Below are 21522 nucleotides of genomic sequence, written 5' to 3' on the forward strand. Positions count from 1 at the left end.
AACGATGTTAGCACAGCTGTAAACTGTTGTTGCTGATTAAATAAGCAATAAAACTGGCCTTCTTTAGACTAGTTGAGTATTTGGAGCATCAGTATTTGTGGGTTCGATTACAGGCTCAAAATGGCCAGAAACAAAAATCTTTCTTCTGAAACTTGTCAGTCTATTCTTGTTCTGAGAAATGAAGGATATTCCATGCGAGAAATTGAACAGAAGATCTCGTACACCGGTGTGCACTACTCTCTTCACAGAACAGCACAAACTGATTCTAACAAGAATAGAAAGAGGAGTGGGAGGCCTACCACTGTTGTGCCATTGGAATACATGATGATGGTGTTGGAGTCGTGCCTGGCCATCAGTCATGAGTGAACAGGGAGTACAGGAGGGGACTGAGCATGCACCCCTGAGGATCAGCGTGGCAGATATGTTGTTACCTACCTTTACCACCTGGGGGCGGCCGATCAGGAAGTCCAGGATCCAGTTGCAGAGGGAGGTGGCCAAAAGTTGAGAATGACACAAATATTAAATTTTCACAAAGTCTGCTGCCTCAATTAGTATGATGGCAATTTGCATATACTCCAGAATGTTATGAAGAGTGATCAGATGAATTGCAATTAATTGCAAAAACTGAATCCCCAAAAAACATTTCCACTGCATTTCAGCCCTGCCACAAAAGGATCAGCTGACATCATGTCAGTGATTCTCTCGTTAACACATGTGTAAGTGTTGACGAGGCTGGAGATCACTCTGTCATGCTGATTGAGTTCGAACAACAGACTGGAAGCTTCAAAAGGAGGGTGGTGCTTGGAATCATTGTTCTTCCTCTGTTAACCATGGTTACCTGCAAGGAAACACGTGCCGTCATCATTGCTTGCACAAAAAAGGGATTCACAGGCAATGATATTGCTGCCAGTAAGAATGCACCTAAATCAACCATTTATCGGATCATCAATAACTTCAAGGAGAGCGGTTCAATTGTTGTGAAGAAGGCTTCGCGCGCCCAAGAAAGTCCAGCAAGCGCCAGGACCGTCTCTTAAAGTTGATTCAGCTGCGGGATCAGGGCACCACCAGTACAGAGCTTGCTCAGGAATGGCAGTAGGCAGGTGTGAGTGCATCTGCACGCACAGTGAGGCGAAGACTTTTGGAGGATGGCCTGGTGTCAAGAAGGGCAGCAAAGAAGCAGCTTCTCTACAGGAAAAACATCAGGGACAGACTGATATTCTGCAAAAGGTACAGGGATTGGACTGCTGAGGACTGGGGTAAAGTCATTTTCTCTGATGAATCCCCTTTCCGATTGTTTGGGGCATCCGGAAAAAAGCTTGTCCGGAGAAGACAAGGTGAGCGCTACCATCAGTCCTGTGTCATGCCAACAGTAAAGCATCCTGAGACCATTTGTGTGTGGGGTTGCTTCTCAGCCAAGGGAGTGGGCTCACTCACAATTTTGTCGAAGAACACAGCCATGAATAAAGAATGGTACCAACACATCCTCCGAGAACAACTTCTCCCAACCATCCAGGAACAGTTTGGTGACGAACAATGCCCTTTCCAGCATGATGGAGCACTTTGCCATAAGGCAAAGTGATAACTAAGTGGCTCGGGGAACAAAACATTGATATTTTGGGTCCATGGCCAGGAAACTCCCCAGACCTTAATCCCATTGAGAACTTGTGGTCAATCCTCAAGAGGCAGGTGGACAAACAAAAAAACACAAATTCTGAAAAACTCCAAGCATTGATTATGCAAGAATGGGCTGCGATCAGTCAGGATGTGGCCCAGAAGTTAATTGACAGCATGCCAAGGCGGATTGCAGAGGTCTTGAAAAAGAAGGGTCAACACTGCAAATATTGACTCTTTGCATCAACTTCATGTAATTGTCAATAAAAGCCTTTGACACTTATGAAATGCTTGTAATTATACTTCAGTATTCCATAGTAACATCTGACAAAAATATCTAAAGACACTGAGGCAGCAATTAATATTTGTGTCATTCTCAAAACTTTTGGCTTCGACTGTATATTTTAGATTTCAGATTCTTCAAAGTAGCCACCCTTTGCCTTGATGACAGTTTTGCACACTCCTGGCATTCTCTCAACCAGCTTCATAAGGTAGTCACATGGAATGCATTTCAAATAACAGGTGCCCCTTGTTAAACGTTCATTTGTGGAATTTCTTTCTTTCTTAATGCGTTTGAGCCAATTAGTTGTGTTGTGACAATGTATGGGGTGGTATACAGAAGATAGCCCTATTTGGTAAAAGACGAAGTCCATATTATGGCAAGAACAGCTCAAATAAGCAAAGAGAAATGACAGTCCATTACTTTATAACATGAAGGTCATTCAATCCGGAACATTTCAAGAACTTTGAAGGTTTCTTCAAGTGCAGTCGCAAAAACCATCAAGCGCAATGATGACACTGGCTCTCGTGAGGACCACCACAGGAAAGATAGACCTAGAGCTACCTCTGCTGCAGAGGACAAGTTCATTAGAGTTAACTGCACCTCAGAAATTGCAGCCCAAATAAATGCTTCACAGAGTTCAAGTAACAGACACATCTCAACATCAACTGTTCAGAGGAGACTGCGTGAATCAGCCATTCATGGTTGAAATGCTGCAAAGAAACCACTACTAAAGGTCACCAATAAGAAGAAGAGACTTGCTTGGGCCAAGAAACACGAGAAATGGACATTGGACCGGTGGAAATTTGTCATTTGGTCTGATGAGTCCAAATTTGAGATTGTTGGTTCTAAACGGCGTGTCTTTGTGAGACGCAGATGATCGTTAAACTGAAGATCACCAGTCTCAACGTCAACAGTGAAGAGGCGACTCCGGGATACTGGTCTTCTAGGCAGAGTTGCAACGAAAAAGCCATATCTCAGACTGGCCAATAAAAAGAAAAGATTAAGATGGGAAAAATAACACAGACACTGGACAGAGGAATTCTGCCTAGAAGGCCAGCATCCCAGAGTCGCCTCTCCACTGTTGACGTTGAGACTGTTTTTTTGCGGGTACTATTTAATGAAGCTGCCAGTTGAGAACTGGTGAGGTGTCTGTTTCTCAAACTAGACACTCTAATAAACTTGTCCTCTTGCTCAGTTGTGCACCGGGGCCTCCCACTCCTCTTTCTATTATGGTTAGAGACAGTTTGCGCTGTTCTGTGAAGGGAGTAGTACACAGCATTGTACGAGATCTTCAGTTTCTTGGCAATTTCTCACATGGAATAGCCTTAATTTCTCAGAACAAGAATAGACTGACAAGTTTCAGAAGAAAGGTCTTTGTTTCTGGCTATTTTGAGCATGTAATCGAACCCACAAATGCTGATGCTCCAGAATCTCAACTAGTCTAAAGAAGGCCAGTTTTATTGCTTATTTAATCAGCAACAACAGTTTTAAGCTGTGCTAACCTAATTGCAAAAGGGTTTTCTAACGATCAATTAGCCTTTTAAAATGATAAACTTGGATTAGCTAACACAACGTGCCATTGGAACACAGGAGTGATGGCTGCTGATAATGGGCCTCTGTACGCCTGTGTAGATATTCCATAAAAATATCTGCCGTTTCCAGCTACAATAGTCATTTACAACATTAACAATGTCTACACTATAATTTCTGATCAATTTGATGTTATTTTAAATGGACAAAAAAAATTGCTTTTCTTTCAAAAACAAAAACAACATTTCTAAGTGATCCCAAACTTTTGAACAGTAGTGTAATTACATTACTGATCTCCCCCAGTAAAACAAATCCCGTCCGAATAGGGCAAAATAGAGCCTGACCTATAGCATATCATAATCACATCAATAAATTGGTTATAACAAACTGAACAACATAACACGTGACAGAAAAATGGATGCAGAGGATGTGACAAACTCAAAACGGGGGAATGTTTACTGTTTGCTCAGGACGTAAAGGGAAAGTCATGTGTAGAATAATTTTGACTAGTTGTGAAAAATACTGGAGATCAAGAAAAAGAAGGTAAGGAGCAAGCGCTGCGTGCATATTATGTGTGCCAAACAGGTGCTGTTAGATTACAATATCATTTCTGACCGTTTGGAACAATGTAAACACTAAATAAATTATAAGCGTACCAGAGAGTCTGTTGTTACCTTTATTACAGCAAAAACTAAAAACAGTCGCATTCATTCGTGAATGCAATTTGCAAAATGGAACGGTTTATTTACTGTTTAACTTCTCTAGGGTAGGTGAGACGCTAACGTCCCACCAGGCCAACATCCGGTGAAACTTCAGAGAGCTAACATTTTAAATACACCATTCGTTGTATTAAACATTCTTGTAAATACATGTATCTTACATCATTTAAAAGATGAACGTCTTATTAATCCAGCCGCTGTGTCAGATTTCAAAAAGGTTTACTGCAAAAGCAAACGTGATTTTCTGAGGACGGCGCCCCACACACACAAGTATTACTAGCATTTTCCAACCAAGCATTAGCGTCACGAAAGTCAGAAATAACAATAAAATAAATCGCTTACCATTGAAGATCTTCCTCTGGTGGCAATGCCAAGTGTCCTTACTACACAGTGAATGTTCGTTTTGTTTGATAAAATCAATTTTTATAGCCTAACACAAAACATTTGTAAACCGGTTGCATCGTGATTTCCGTCTCATTCAACTTTGGACGAAGCTTTTGTGGTAATTACACACACTAAACAAATGTTTATCCAGTCATGGTTGGTTTCATTGCAACCCTCTGGTTGTTACTAACACAACCATACATGATGGCTCTTTTCCCGGGACGTATTGACCGAAACAAAACGATTTGAAGACACCAATCAATGTCCTCATTGCGCACCAATGGTAGGACCGGTCTATCGTTGATTGACTGTATTTTGGCCCAATGACCACTGATAATCTTGAAATTTAGCTCAGCCAATGAGCTGAGGTAAACGGCAATATGTAATGGTTATACGTTTGAAGACCAGCCTTTGTCGTAAACTCTGGCGTAAAAGAGGTTCATTCACCATTGCAAATCCTACTTGACGGAGCCACGAGTGTTACGCATAGCAGTACATATTCAATAGCATTTTCAACAAGTTTATATATTTAAATTATGGCGAATAAATCAGGAAAAGCTAAAACAAAGTCTAGATATACAGATTTAACCCAAATTATAGAGGAAATTGATAGAGACAGCCCCCCATCTCACAGCTAGCCTTCAGGGAGCTGCTCATCCAGGAGCTTGCTAGCTACAGCAAGTCCACTGCAGCACCTTCTGCTCAGTCAACCAGTGGTGTTCACCTGCCCAGATTAATCTCTGCAGGCATGAATGTGCCTCAGGGCAAAGAGGGCACAGTGGGGAGGAGACGTTGTGCCCTTTGTCACAGGAAATGCCCCATCACCTGCACCACCTGTTCAGTAAGCCTCTGCTTTACAGCAGAAAGAGGGACATGGCACCAGCAGCACAATATTGTGTAGAGGACTGAGGGTCTTCACAATATTTATCTATTTATTTATTTATAAAATATACAATATTGTAAATAGAAAATGTGTAAATAGTTACCCTTGTTATTTGTTTATTATTATTATTTTATTATTTTTTTCATATATATATTTATTTTTGGGGGGTGTGTTAGAATAGCATTTATGTATTTTGTATGTAGTTCTTTCCTGTACCAATCACTGTACCAATTCGGCCACTTGGGTACATTTGTGTGGGACACCTGGGTGACTTCATGCTCAATGTCATGTAGCTCGCTCATTTTTGAAGTTATCTGTCTAAAACTTTGCTCAGCTATTGTTGCCATCTTATGTTCTTCATTCAAATCCTCCACAGCATCCTATCTGTATGTTTGGCTGTTCTTGGTCATTTGAAAGACGATGCAGCAACAATAAAAAACAGAAAACGTATGTTTATTTCCTTGTATTTTCTTCTACCAGATCTATTGTGTTATATTCTCCTACATTCAATTCACATTTCCACAAAGTTCAGAATGTGTTTCCTTTCAAATGATACCAAGAATATGCATATCCTTGCTTCTGGGTCTGAGCTACAGGCAGTTAGATTAGGGTATGTCTTTAGGCGGAAATTGAGAAGAAGGGGGGGTACCCCAAAGAAGTTAAGCTAATTATTCAAGCCTCACTTTATTTTATCTTAAAACTAAAATGCTTGATTGCATTTCAAATTATGAATGACTCGTATGTGTAATAACATGAACAAATTAATTATTGATTGATACAGTAGCCTATATAAGTATTGAAATATAGGCCTAAGTAAGGTACAGTATTAAGACTAAACAGGAAGCGCTCTTTGGCTGCTATACTAAGCTTACTAATGATAATGACATTACTTATGATCATAATAGTAATAATAACAATAAGGAGATCAAGAAAAAGCAGCGATATTATTATTATAAATATAATTTTTCTGACAATTTGGAAGACTAAATAAATTATAAATAATACCAGAGGCTGTTCTAACAAAATAAAGTGTAAGGACTTTATTACAGCAAAGATTAAAAACAGCCTAATTGTTTACTTGACATGTCATTGCGGGAGGCTTTTGCTCGCGAAATCAGTAGGCTATTAAACAAACACTCAAACAGGCAACAGAAGCAGGATCTTATTCCTGTAGATATATTGATGATTTATAAAGCCAGACAAATGTAACAGGCTACTGATTATAGACCTAATTAAGTTGGAGTTTCCTTTCCTCACTTTTCTTAGAAAATAAGGCAAGGGCTGTTTTCCTCCGCTGCATTGTTCCCAACACCAATATGCTTGTTAAATGTGCTTATATGCACATAGCAACATGGTCTAGGAAAAGGCGCCAATTCAACAGCACACTGATGTGTTTCTGAACTGCGGACAGCGGCCACTATCCAATGCAGGAGGAAGCGGATTTTATATCAAATAAGGTTATTTTTATTAGTGTTGCACCATTGTTCTTATGTAATATAACCATATACAATTTCAGTAGCACGTCTTAGACTGATGGACTGTGTCATCCCCACGGCCTCCTCAATGAATCAGTTCACTCAGACAGGTGTTGCGAACACAATGAAATAAAAAAAGGTTTTTGCTACTGCTCGAATTAAGAAATCTCGGTCGGTCAACAGCCTATCGACCAAACAATCGACGAGTCGACTAACTGGGGTCAGCCCTAGTCCCATTCCATGTTTGTATTATTTCTATTGATTGTCTATCACTATGTGCCATCAGGGTGATTGCCCACGAAACTCGAACAAAAGAGGACCATGATTCTATTGATTTTCACAGATTTTATCCATAAAAGGATCCTTTGGAAGAAGGTGTGATTACATTATTTGACATTTGTATCTTAAAGCACAATTGAGAAATAATTAATTGAAGCTTTGGCCTTACATTTTGGCCTTACTCAGGCCTACTTTAGAAACCATAATATTTCATCTGTCATATGAAGCTTTACCACTTGCTCTGTAATATGAGTAGTATTTAGATTTATTTTTTTAAACGATTTTCTTGCATTCATTTATGAATAAAGATACATTTAAACATGAATATTGAAAAACATTTTCCAATATGTTGTTGATCATAATATAAATCTACAGCAGGGGTTCTTAAACATTTCTAGCTCGAGACCCAAATGAGAAATGAATGGTCACCTCCTGTGACCCAAATCGTCCTCCAAACGACCCAAATGAATTATAGATGTGATTATAGATGTATTCTCATAACTCGCGATCCACCTCTTACATGCCCAGGTTCCACTTTGGGTCCTAACCAATAGTTTAAGAAAGAAAACCTGATCTACAGGCATATATATCAAAGTTCCAGAGTGGGATCTCACCTAGTTTTAGAGTTATGATAAAAAATTGTAGCATTATGATCCAATTCCCTTGTAGCACATACAGATGAAACATTATGGACTCTTAAAGGAGGCCTGGGTCAAAATGTCACAAATGTTCCAACTTCAATTAAAGGAATAATCCACCCAAAACCACAAATTCGTAAGATTTACAGTGTTAAATAACACTAACATGTGGGAACAAGGTTATAACAAGCTTCATAGCAGCATGTGAAAATCTGTTGCAGCACAAGTCGACTACAAAACCCATAATTCAAAGCTATCAATTTAGGAGTCTACAATCTCATCATGTTCAACTTGCAGTTCATCTCAGTCTGCCTCAATGTGCAGAGTGCAGACGTTGCTAGCTATGACAACGGCCCTTTCCTACAAACACACAGGGAGCATTGTGTGATAGAGTTTAATAATTTGGTACACTGTTTAGATTGAGCACATCTAACTGAAATATATACTTTGTCTTGACGATATAAACGGATGATTTGGTGATCTGGAGTGCAAGTAATTGTTTTAAAAGCGTTATGAAATGTTATATTGTGTTTTTCTCCCATCTCCAGTGATGAGTACCGTATATGTATGACGCGTTCCTACATGATTTCCTGATTTCACAGACAGACCACTTAAAAGTTAAAACATGGTGAAGATAGTTATTTTACCCACTCATAAAACATTCAAAAAATTGACAGGAGTTTAAAGAGTTTATTTTCTGGGGGTGGATTATCCCTTTAATTATTTCTCAGTTACACTTTCAGACACAAATGTCAAATATCTGTCAACAATCCTTCTTCCAAAGGACCCTTCTATGGATGCGATTTCACAAAAATCCCCCAAATCATGGTCCTGTCCTAGTTCGGTGAGGAATCACTCATCATAATGCTACTGGACAGTGACGACTCAAGTAGGTCTATGCCACTTCCTGACATGAGGACCTCCATGCCTAGACAGTCGCTAGGTCGGGGGGGTAACTGATCCTTGAAACTAGAGAAACATCTCCTAATTCTACAAAGCAACAACAAAACTGCCATCAAGGCCTCAAGTTTTCCTGGCCTAGTTTTCACTTGCCCATCTCTTGCCTAAACTATTCTAGACCATTTGGCAGGGTGTTGCACAGTGTGAGCTCTGAAACACAGGCGGTTTCTTGTGGTTCAGTTGTTCACTCACATCCCGTAGTCTCTTTTCTAACTCTTTCTTCTTTTCCTGAACCAGTTCTTCCTTAGAATTGGCACTGTTTTCCTCAATGCCCGCTGCGAGAGACACACAGTGCCATGCAATACGTTCCCACATGCTGTACCTTGCTGATGTGGCAACAAGCTGCACATCTTGGCCTCTCTAACATCTAGTTTTTTTCTGTGTTTTGGTGGTGGTAATGAGTCCACTTAAAATTCTATTGGACCAAAACAATAGTTCCAGTTCAAGTCAGTTTTGCTCTCTTGAATTAGGATATATTTCTGTTGTCGCATTCAACACAGAAGTACTGTACGTGAATTGCCAAACTGCTCTGCATACAAGAGACAATTTTATCTGAACTGAAGGCCAATTTTCAATGAACCACTAAAACCAGACATGCAAAGGGTGGGAGGGTAAGTAACCTCAGTTCAAAAGGGGGGGAGGAACAAATGCAAGGGAGCTTTAAAGCATTTAGGCAACAGACAGAGAAAGGAGAGGTTTATCCCTGATGAAGCCGTAACCATTAGTGACTGGAGAAGGGCATCTGTGAAAACACCAAGAAAGAGGAATAGTTCACAACTTACGTAAAAGTTTCCGCTGCTTTTTCTGCAAACAGGACTTGACGTATCGTTCGAGCTCACGAAGGGTTGAGGGTTTGAGTGTCTCAAAGTCTATCTCTATCTCGTCTGGATTGGAGTCACGCAACGATGGCTCCCGGGACTGGATGATGTGGACCACCCTGCCCAACTTCTCACCCGGAAGACGGTTGATGTCAAGGCTGAGCTGGCGCTTCTCGTCGTACGACATGGGAAGGGACGGCTCCTCTTCTGACTCATTGTTCGCCACCACCCCCTTGGACCCTTTCTTCGGTTGCCTGAAATTGTTTTGGTCAGATATTTGTTAGGCCTACAGCTTTTGCCTCTCTGAGGATGTTCAGCTTAGCACTGAGAGAAGTTCAAAGAAAATATGATTTGTGACAGACTGACATGTCTGGATCAGGCTATATGGGGATACGAGTTAAAGTGTAACACAGCAGTGCGTAACACTGTTGCAACAAGAGGCATAGTAACAATGATTCATCCAAAAGCAAAAGTTACTGGCAGTTTTGAGCAAATTACTTGTGATGCTCCGGACAGTGTGATGAATTACGAAACACAGATATGAAAAGACTGGGCAGTAGTACCTGGTAGCCACCACCATGCTGTTTGGTTTCCGGACTGGAGCCTTCTTCTGATTAGCTGGCTTGGCTTGGGGTGCCGACTTGGGTTTCTTCTTGTCATCAGCCTTCCCCTTGTCCTTCTCTTTCTTCTTATCTTTTTCCCTTTTCTCCCTTTTCTTTGGTTTACTTACTGGGGCCTGTGACAGAACAGCCAGCTGTTCGTGAACGGCCTTCAGCTGAGGAGAAAAGCAAAGTCAAGAGTCACCTATGAGTCCAGATGTTGGTGTATGTAGGTTGAAGCTGATGCAGGGACTGGGGCAAGATACTTGGAGTGATGGCAAAATACAGGCATCGATGGTTAGCTTAATGTGTGATGTTGGCACGTGTAACTTGTTGCACGCCACAATTATGACTGATGTTAGTTATATATTAGCCCTGGGAGGGACATTTTCTTTTCCCTTTGAAGGAGTCTCATTTTATCGCCAATTCATGCATTTGCTTGATTGACTTGGCTTTTGTGGCATCTTAAATCATCCTCAAGTTATCTTATTCATGTATTGTTATGTGCATTAATTAATGGACTATTCAGTACTCGTGTTTCTGCATATCTTCTCAAATGAAAGCTGAAAATGTTAAGAGGAAACAATCAAGTGTGTGATGTGTATAATGTACATTGATTTATCGCAGAAAAACAGTAGGATACTGGCATGCAAATGAGGTGTCTCGATAAATAATTTCCCATTGGCCTGGGAAAAAAGCGGTAGGAGAAGCACACCGGGGCCACCCAGCCTGTACCGCAGCTATCGAACACTTTAAAACAAGAAGCACATGCTGACTCCCCAAGTGACCCATTGACTGATTGCTTTTTGAAGAAACAAATATGTAATATAGAACAAAAAAACAAACAATATAATAACTTAATTAAACACCCTAATAACACTGACATTTCCTTGTCTTCAGCACAAAAACATTGGTCTTTTTTATTCCACTTGAAAAAAGGAGGAAATATTTTAAGTGAAGCTACAATGCGGAAAAAGCATTTGAAATCATTGCCAGAATCATAAAAAAATACTGCTAACACTATCTCCATTCGCCACCAGCCAACACTGTCACAAAGTTTTATTAGTCGTATTTACAGAATACACATGGTTTACGTCGTCCAACGAAATGCTTACCACCATGAAAACTAACATTTCCTTTAAAAAACACTAAAATAATGCAACAATGGAGGGAAAAAGTAACTATCAACTTACAAAAAATCTTAGAAAGGACTATCTAGGCCTACATGACAAAGAGCAAGCTGACTACTGAGGGAAAGACCATCTGCTAGGGATGGACAATAGTATTCGAATACTTTAACACGGAAAATTGTATTGAAATATCCATGTGACATTGTAACATACTACAAAGATATACCATTACATTTCAAATTATTAATTTAATAAAACAAACTTTTCAATGTAGTTTTTATGACATGAGCCCCATAAAAAGACTGGAGGCCGACCGGTAGCATTCACGTGTGTAGCTTGTTTTTTATGTTGGCCAATCAAAGTGGAATAAAGACTCAATGTAATTAAAAGTTAGAGATATGAGAAGGAGTAGGCTACAACGAGAAACCAACAGGTAGGCTGTTTAATCTTAATGGGGTTGGGTAGAAAGCGCAGCATGTACAGTGCATTCAGAATACATTCAGACATCTTCCCCTTTTCCACATTTTGCTACGTTACAGCCTTATTCAGAAATTGTTGAAATATATATATTTTTTTTTTACATCTATCTACACACAATACCCCATAACAACAAAGCAAAAACAGTTTTTTTGAAATTTCAGCAAATTTCTAAAACGTAAAAAAACTAAATATTTACATACGTATTCAGACCCTTTGCAATGAGACTCAATAGAGCTCAGGTGCATCCTGTTTCTATTGATCATCCTTGAGATGTTTCTACAACTTGATTCGAGTCCACCAACTGTCTATATAAGGTCCCACAAGCCTTGAGGTCGAAGGAATTGTCTGTAGAGCTCCGAGACAGGATTGTGTCGAGGCGCAGATCTGGGGAAGGTTACCAAAAAAATTCTGCAGCATTGAAGGTCCCCAAAAACACAGTGGCCTCCCTCATTCTTAAATGGAAGAAGTTTGAAACCACCAAGACTCTTCCTAGAGCTGGCCGCCTGGCCAAACTGAACAATCGGGGGAGAAGGGCCTTGTTCGGGGAGGTGACTAAGAACCTGATGGTCACTCTGACAGAGCTCCAGAGATCCTCTGTGGAGATGGAAGAACCTTCCAGAAGGATAACCATCTCTGCAGCACTCCACCAATCAGGCCTTTATGGTAGAGCGACCAGACGGAAGCCACTCTTTAGTAAAAGGCAGTTTGCCAAAAGGCACGTAAAGGACTGTCAGACCATGAGAAAGAAGATTCTCTGGTCTGATGAAACCAAGATTGATATTTTTGGCCTGAATGCCAAGTGTCATGTCTAGAGGAAATCGGGCACCAACCCCTATGGTGAAGCATGGCGGTGGCAGCATCATGCTGTGGGGATGTTTTTCAGCGGCAGGGACTGGGAGACTAGTCAGGATCGAGGGAAAGATGAAAGGAGCAAAGTACAGAGAGATCCTTGATGAAAGCCTGCTCTAGAGCGCTAAGGATCTCAGACTGGGGTGAAGGTTCACCTTCCAACAGGGCAACAACCCTAAGCACACAGCCAAAACAACGCAGGAGTGGCTTCGGGACAAGTCTCTGAATATCCTTGAGTGGCCCAGCCAGAGCCTGGACTTGAACCTGATCGAACATCTCTGGAGACCTGAAAATAGCTGTGCAGTGACGCTCCCCATCCAACCTGACAGAGTTTAAGAGGATCTGCAGAGAAGAATGGGAGTAACTCCCCAAATACAGGTGTGCCAAGCTTGTAGCGTCATACCCAAGAAGACTCAAGGCTGTAATCACTGCCAAAGGTGCTTCAACAAAGTACTGAGTAAAGGGTCTGAATATTTACATAAATGTGATTTCAGTTTTTTTTGTATAAATGTGCAAAAATGTCTAAAAACAAGGTTTTTGCTTTTCATTATGGGGTTGTGTGTGGAGATTGATGATAAAAAAAATGTTTTCATCAATTTTAGAATAAGGCTGTAACGTAACAAAATGTGGAAAAAGTAATGCGGTCTGAATACTTTCCGAATGCACTGCAGCCTCAATTAGCCTAGTTAGCTGTAGCTGAATAGCTCAGCTAGCTAGCTAGCTTGTCTGGGCTAATCCAGTCAAGAAAGGCACTGTTATATCATAGGAGGACAGGCTCATTGTAATGGCTGGAATGGAGTCAAATATGTTTCCATGTGTTTGATGCATTTGGTACCATTGCATTTATTCCATTCCAGCCATTACAATGAGCCCATCATCCTATATCGCCCCCCACCAGCCTCCTCTGTGTTTTATGGGATGTTAAATAACATTGGGGCTGCTACAAGTTAGCTAGTCTTGGCTGTAGCCGAGTTGCCTTGGCTAAAGTTACTTCGTCTCTCTCTCCCCTCCGTCTGCTCGGCTTGCTCCCATCTCACACACAACGGCCCCTCCGCAGCTGCAGCAATAGCGTGCCAATGCCTCTCCCTCACGCAGCAGTGCTCAGATTAAAAACTATTTTTTTTAAAAACACATGTATTTCGAATATCCGGATATCCAACATTTGATTTCAAACCCCCATCCCTACCATCTACCAAGCACACTTACAATCCGTTTCAGAGTGCTGGTCCCCACCTGTAACCCTCTACCGCTCTTTCAACAAGGTGCAATACAAAAATATAAATAGTTTTGTGGGGACGGGGAAGTAAGAGATAAATCACCTGAAAACGTTTGGCACACCCGTTTTTTTCCCCCGCCCTGTTACCATTGGGGTGCTCCACAGTGATTTGCTGGTAAGAAAGCCAAAGGGGAAATCAGTGGACAAAGATAGAAAACTCCAAAGATCATGTTAACATCCTAGCAGCACAACAAACTATTTCATCATCAGAGCTAAATACTGTCACCATTGGTATGAATGAAATGTAAAACATTGCTCTAAATGTGAGCTCTACAGTTACAGTATGCAAGCCATGATACCAAGATATTCTAACAGTTTGTGGCGGTAGAGGGTTAACTATGTCACTTTTACTGTGAATCTCTGAACATCATGTAGTGGCTTTGATTTTTAAGTGGTAGCGGTCTAACTCTGAAGTGGGGGACGAAGGGGGCATCTCCCTGTTCATCCATCCATGGGTTTTGGATCTTGGTCCTTGGTTGTGAGAACCCACCTGTTCCGAACCCACCTGTTCCTGTAGTTCGGCGAGCCGCGTGGCCCGCTCCTCCTCTGAGTCCGAGCTCTCCGAGCTGGAGGTGTTGCCGCTGCTCTCACTGCTCTCTGTACTCTTGCTTACCACCGGCATGGTGGAGGGCTGGGTGGCGTCAATGGGCTCGTCCGGCATCTTGGCAAATCGCATCTCAAACACATCCTGAGAAACAAGAAGACAAGGGGCAGTTCAACCGACAGTGCTCTAATGAGGTGATTTAAAAATCTGATGAACTTTATCCTACCTGTAGCTTCCTGGCCATGGCTACAACCTCGTGGTCGGGGGGGTTGTACTTGTAGCAATTTGAGAACATTAACCGGACGTCCGTCGCAAAGCTTTGGGCATCTTGGTAATCTTGACTGTCAATTTTTTTCTGTGGATACAGCGCAAACAGTCAGAGTCTTATTACTGAGAAAGCTATCTCTTCAAAACTCAAAAGCAAAACTACTAGTAAAACAAATGTAATCATCCTCCCCTTAGATGTTACGGTGTCAACTGTCGTTCAGGGACAGTTTTAACCACAAAATAAATAAACAGGGTCAAATTATTTTCTTCCACCAAGTAAACAGCCAGGCTTTGGAGGACAATTTAGAAGAGTTAGGAGTGGGTCGAGGGAGTGAATAGGGGACCTACTTTGACAGTGCTGAGGTCCATGGGGTGCTTGATGATCTCATGGTAGTCATGCAGTTCTAGCGCCTCCGCATCTACAGGCTTATAGAAAGGCCAAGCGTAGGCTGCGTGCTTCTTGGAGAGCATCTCCTTCAGGATGAAGTCGCAGTGCTTGAGCTGCTCGCCGAGCTTGCCTTTCTTGCCACCGAGCAGTGGCACCTCTCCGTCCTCGGTGCCCTTCTTGGGGGGCTTGACGGGTCGCACCGTGCTCTCCCGCCTGGATGAGACTTTCCCCTGTTGGGATTCCAGGAGCTGGGTAGGGGAGTCACTTCTACTGGCCGAGATTGCTGAGGTTGTGGGAGTTGTTGTGTCTGCTTTCCGCTTCACCCCCTTTTTCTGTGAAAATGACGATGGCCAAACAAAAAAACATCAGTGGCTTGCTTCTCTTTATCAAGACATGGCATATTCAACATTTTATCTGATTTCTAATAGATTACATCCTAAGACAACATTTTGAGGAGCAGAATTGTAAAATACGTTCCCCACACGAAATCTCATTAGACTGTAGAAATAAATAAAAAGACCCGAGAGAGGGGTCTTTCTGGACTTAACATAATTTTTTAATATAATTTTAAAAAATTACATACACACATACATACAGACATACATACATACATACAATTGAAGTCGGAAGTTTACATACACCTTTGCCAAGTACATTTAAACTCAGTTTTCACAATTCCTGACATATAATCCTAGTAAAAAGTCCCTGTCTTAGGTCAGTTAGGATCACCACTATTTTAAGAATGTGAAATGTCAGAATAATAGTAGAGAGAATTATTTATTTCAGCTTGTATTTCTATCATTACATTCCCAGTGGGTCAGAAGTTTGCATACACTCAATTAGTATTTGGTAGCATTGCCTTTAAATTGTTTAACTTGGGTCAAACATTTCGGGTAGCCTTCCACAAGCTTCCCACAATAAGTTGGGTGAATTTTGGCCCATTCCTCCTGACAGAGCAGGCGTAACTGAGTCAGGTTTGTAGGCCTCCTTGCTCACACATCATTTTTCAGTTCTGCCCAAAAAATGTCTATAGGATTGAGGTCAGGGGTTTGATGTTGTCCTTAAGCCATTTTGCCACAACTTTGTAAGTATGCTTGGGGTCCTTGTCCATTTAGAAGACCCATTTGCGACCAAGCTTTAACTTCCCGACTGATGTCTTGAGGTGTTGCTTCAATATATCCACATAATTTTCCCTACTCGTGATGGAATCTATTTTGTGAAGTGCACCAGTCCCTCCTGCAGCAAAGCACCCCCACAACATGATGCTGCCACCCCCGTGCTTCACGGATGGGATGGTGTTCTTTGGCTTGCAAGCCTGCCCCTTTTCCCTCCAAACATAGCTATGGTCATTATGGCCAAATAGATTTATTTTTGTTTCATCAGACTAGAGGACATTTCTCCGAAAAGTATGATCTTTGTCCCCATGTGCAGTTGCAAACCGTAGTCTGGATTTTTTATGGTGGTTTTGGAGAAATGGCTTTTTCCTTGCTGAGCGGCCTTTCAGGATATGTCAATATAGGACTCGTTTTACTGTGGATATAGATACTTTTGTACCTGTTTCCTCCAGCATCTTCACAGGGTCCTTTGCTGTTGTTCTGGGATTGATTTGCACTTTTAGCACCAAAGTACGTTCATCTCTAGGACACAGAACGCGTCTCCTTCCTTAGCGGTATGACGGCTGCGTGGTCCCATGGTGTTTATAATTGCCTACTATTGTTTGTACAGATGAACGTGGTACCTTCAGGCGTTTGGAAAATGCTCCCAAGGATGAACCAGACTTGTGGAAGTCTACAAAAAAATTATTCTGCGGTCTTGGCTGATTTCCCCATGATGTCAAGCAAAGAGGCACTGAGTTTGAAGGTAGGCCTTGAAATACATCCACAGGTACACCTTCAATTGACTCAAATGATGTCAATTAGCCTATCAGGAGCTTCTAAAGCCATGACATCATTTTCGAGAATTTTCCAAGCTGTTTAAAGGCACAGTCAACTTAGTGTATGTAAACTTCTGACCCACTGGAATTGTGATACAGTGAATTATAAGTGAAATAATCTGTCTGTAAACAATTGTCTGAAAAATTACTTGTGTCATGCACAAAGTAGATGTCCTAACTGACTTGCCAAAACTATAGTTTGTTAACCTCCCTTGAGTAGGGGGCATTATTTTCACCTCAGGATGAAAAGCGTGCCCAAAGTAAACGGCCTGTTACTCAGGCCCAGAAGCTAGGATATGCATATAATAGTAGATTTGGATAGAAAACACTCTAAAGTTTCTAAAACGGTAAAAATAATGTCTGTGAGTATAACAGAACTGACATGGACAAACCTCGGGGTCAGCCTACCACTATTTTCAATGGCTGTCACTTTTATTACAAGGCGAAGTCCTCCCAGATTGCAGTTCCTAGGGCTTCCACTAGATGTCAACAGTCTTTAGAAAGAGTTTCAGGCTGGTTTTTGGAAAAATTAGCCAGAAATGGTAGTTTTTCTAGGTGGCTCCCATTTTGTCTTGTTTCCAAGCGCGTGAATGAGAGCGCGTTCTTTGGTATTTTTCTCCGGTAAAGACAATAATGATTCTCCGTCTTAAATTTGATTGTTTATTTACATGTTAGGGTACCTAAGGTTTGACTATAAACGTTGTTTGACTTGTTTGGAAAAGTTTATTAGTAACGTTTGGGATTCATTTTGTATGCATTTTGATGGAAGGAAACTGGGTGGATTATTGACTGAAGCACGCCAGCTAAACTGAGTTTTTATGGATATAAAGAAGGACATTATTGAACAAAAGGACCATTTGTGATGTAACTGGGACAGTTTGGAGTGCCAACAGAAGAAGATCAAAGGTAAGGCATTTTTATATCGCTATTTCTGACTTTCGTGTCGCACCTGCCTGGTTGAAATATGTTTTTCATGGTTTTGTATGCGGGGCGCTGTCTTCAGATAATCGCATGGTGTGCTTTCGCTGTAAAGCTTTTTTGAAATCTGACACGGCGGCTGGATTAACAAGAAGTTAAGCTTTATTTTGATATATTACACTTGTGATTTTATGAAAGATAAATATTGATAATTCTGTAGTTTGAATTTCGCGCTCTGCAATTCCACCGGATGTTGGCCAGGTGGGACGCTATCGTCCCACCTGCCCATAAGACGTTTTAACAAGAAATTTGTGGAGTGGTTGAAAAACGAGTTTTAATGACTCCAACCAAGTGTATGTAAACTTCCGACTGTACATACATAGACAAAAACAATAAACAAATTAACATTTACAGTGGCTTACGAAAGTATTCACCCCCTTGGCATTTTTCCTATTTTGTTGCCTTACAACCTGGAATTAAAATAGATTTTTGGGGGGTTTGTATCATTTGATTTACACAACATGCGTACCACTTTGAAGATGCAAAATATGTTTTATTGTGAAACAAACAAGAAATAAAAAACAAAACAACTTTAAACTTGAGCGTTCATAACTATTCACCCCCCCCAAAGTCAATACTTTGTAGAGCCACCTTTTGCAGCAATTACAGCTGCAAGTCTCTTGGGGTATGTCTCTATAAGCTTGGCACATCTAGCCATTGGGATTTTTTCCCATTCTTCAAGGCAAAACTGCTCCAGCTTCTTCAAGTTGGATGGGTTCCGCTGGTGTACAGCAATCTTTAAGTCATACCACAGATTCTCAATTGGATTGAGGTCTGGGCTTTGAATAGGCCATTCCAAGACATTTAAATGTTTCCCCTTAAACCACTCGAGTGTTGCTTTAGCAGTATGCTTACAGTTATTGTCCTGCTGGAAGGTGAACCTCTGTCCCAGCCTCAAATCTCTGGAAGACTGAAACAGGTTTCCCTCAAGAATTTCCCTGTATTTAGCCCCATCCATCATTCCTTCAATTCTGACCAGTTTCAAAGTTGCTGCCACCACCATGCTTCATTGTGGGGATGGTGTTCTTGGGGCGATGAGCGGTATTGGGTTTGCGCCAGACATAGTGTTTTCCTTGATGCCCAAAAAGCTAAATCTGACCAGAGTACCTTCTTCCATATGTTTGGGGAGTCTCCCACTTGCTCCATGGGATGTTCAAAGTTGTGGATTTTTTTTTAGAACCCAACCCTGATCTGTACTTCTCCACAACTTTGTCCCTGACCTGTTTGGAGAACTCATTGGTCTTCATGGTGCCGCTTGCTTGGTGGTGCCCCTTGCTTAGTGGTGTTGCCGACTCTGGGGCCTTTCAGAACAGGTGTATATATACTGAGATCATGTGAAATCATGTGACACTTAGATTGTACACAGGTGGACTTTATTGAACTAATTGTGACTTTTGAAGGTAATTGGTTGCACCAGATCTTATTTAGGGGCTTCATAGCAAAGGGGGTGAATACATATGCATGCACCACTTTAACTTCTCTAGGGTAGGGGGCAGCATTCAGAATTTTGGATGAAAAGCATGCCCAAATTAAACTGCCTGCTACTCGGGCCCAGAAGATATGATATGCATATAACTGGTAGATTTGGATAGAAAACACTCTAAAGTTTCCAAAACTGTTAAAATAGTGTCTGTGAGTATAACAGAACTGATTTGGCAGGCGAAAACCTGAGAAAAATCCATTCAGGAAGTAGTTTATTTTTTGGTTTTGTAGTTTTCTATTCAATGCCATTACAGTATCTATTGACTTAGGACTCACATTGCAGTTCCTATGCCTTCCACTAGATGTCAACAGTCTTTAGAAATGGTTTCAGGCTTGTATTCTGAAAAATTAGGAAGTAAGAGCAGTCTGAATGAGTGGACCCTAAAGTGTCACAGAGCTTTTTCATGCGCGCGACCCAGAGAGTACCTTTCTTATTTACCTTTTATATTGACGACGTTATTGTCCGGTTGAAATATTATCGATTATTTAGGCTAAAAACAACCTGAGGATTGAATATAAACATCGTTTGACATGTTTCTATGAACTTTACAGATACAATTTAGATTTTTTGTCTGCCTGTTTTGACGCGTGAACAAAACGGAGGTTTTTGGGTATATAAAGAGACTTTATCGAACAAAAGGAACATTTATTGAGTAAATGAATGTCTGCTGAGTGCAACCATATGAAGATCATCAAAGGTAAGGGATTCATTTTAGCTCTATTTCTGATTTGTGTAACTCTTCTACTTGGCTGGTTACTGTTTGTAATGATTTGTCTGCTGGGCTATGTTCTCAAATAATCGTAAGGTATGCTTTCGCCGCAAAGCATTTTTTTTAAATCTGACACCGTGGTTGGATTCACAAGAAGTTAATCTTTGAACCTATGTAAAATATGTTTTGTTTTCTGAATTTTTATAATGAGTATTTCTGTATTTGAATATGGCGCCCTGCAGTTTCACTGGCTGTTGAAGAGGTGGGACGCTACCGTCTCACGTACCCTAGAGAAGTTAAACAAGTTATTTTTTTCATTTCACTTCACCAATTTGGACTATTTTGTGTATGTCCATTACATGAAATCCAAATGAAAATACATTTCAATTACAGGTTGTAATGCAACAAAATAGGAAAAACGCCAAGGGGGATAAATACTTTTGCAAGGCACTGTATATGCATTTTCACAAACACTAATGACATCACACTTGCTCAGGCCCACATATCCACACCCAACGTTGTTTCCAATACCTGAAAGACTTTCTGGACTTACTTTGATGACTGGCTGTGCTGTGGGAACCACAGCCATTATGGAGGCAGCGGGAGACACAGCTTGGACAGGGATAACAGAGATGATGGTTGGCACTGGCGTGGCTGCTATGACAGGAGTCTGACACACAGGTGGAGGGGAGCTGGGATAAGTGGATGGGGGTGAATCTGTTGGCTCAGCCTCTGCTTGGCTGCCTGAAAGAAAGACGCAGGAAGCAAACTTTTGTAAATGATAGACATTTCCCCTCAAACAACTTTTCCTCAGCACACGAGTTCCTCCCAACTGTGAAAGGATGGAGTTACCAGCACTAATAGGCCCTCCTGGTTTGTGGGCAGCTTTAACTTTGGGGGCCGGTGGTAGCAGCTCCACCTCCTCCTGAGGCATTTGAGCCACTTTCTGTAAGAAGATTTTCTCCAGAGCTTGGGCCATCAGCACAATGTCATCTGTAGGCTGTGGGAATACAAGAGGGCATGAGTTATGGGTCAAGATGAAGGCGAAGGTCAGACGGAGCGCCTGATCAAAATGATCACAGTTACAGTATCAATAATACCTAGAAAGGTGATGGGGCGCCTCTAGCCAGAGTAGAGAAAGTGTAAATACATTCAAATCACAATCCTCATCTTGAAGAGTCAAAATAAAGTTCACAAGTTAAAATCAATGTCACTGGAAAACTATCTGTGTGTGTAAATGTCAGTGTATGTGATCCTGTGAAAAAACGGCAAAAGGAAGTATGCTCTTTGAACTACTTGTTATTGC

At 41.2% G+C, this 21522-nt stretch overlaps 1 protein-coding gene across 8 annotated transcripts in view; it reads right to left on the minus strand.

The window, feature by feature from the left end:
* Positions 1 to 21522, minus strand: part of LOC139575111 (bromodomain-containing protein 3-like) — a 42413-nt gene that overhangs the window by 12900 nt on the left and 7991 nt on the right. For 4 of the 8 annotated variants that reach the window (XM_071400108.1, XM_071400107.1, XM_071400109.1 and 1 more), the window contains exons 4-11: positions 21069 to 21216; positions 20770 to 20960; positions 15074 to 15445; positions 14685 to 14813; positions 14405 to 14602; positions 13958 to 14026; positions 10144 to 10355; positions 9545 to 9834 (exon numbers count right to left, since the gene is read on the minus strand). In XM_071400108.1, coding sequence (XP_071256209.1) covers positions 9545 to 9834; positions 10144 to 10355; positions 13958 to 14026; positions 14405 to 14602; positions 14685 to 14813; positions 15074 to 15445; positions 20770 to 20960; positions 21069 to 21216 — 1609 coding nt within the window. The remainder of the gene's footprint in view (positions 1 to 9544; positions 9835 to 10143; positions 10356 to 13957; positions 14027 to 14404; positions 14603 to 14684; positions 14814 to 15073; positions 15446 to 20769; positions 20961 to 21068; positions 21217 to 21522) is intronic. The other 4 variants (XM_071400111.1, XM_071400113.1, XM_071400114.1 and 1 more) reach the window with 3 other exon arrangements.

This window comes from Salvelinus alpinus, chromosome 5 (assembly GCF_045679555.1).
Source record: "Salvelinus alpinus chromosome 5, SLU_Salpinus.1, whole genome shotgun sequence".
Taxonomy (NCBI): domain Eukaryota; kingdom Metazoa; phylum Chordata; class Actinopteri; order Salmoniformes; family Salmonidae; genus Salvelinus; species Salvelinus alpinus.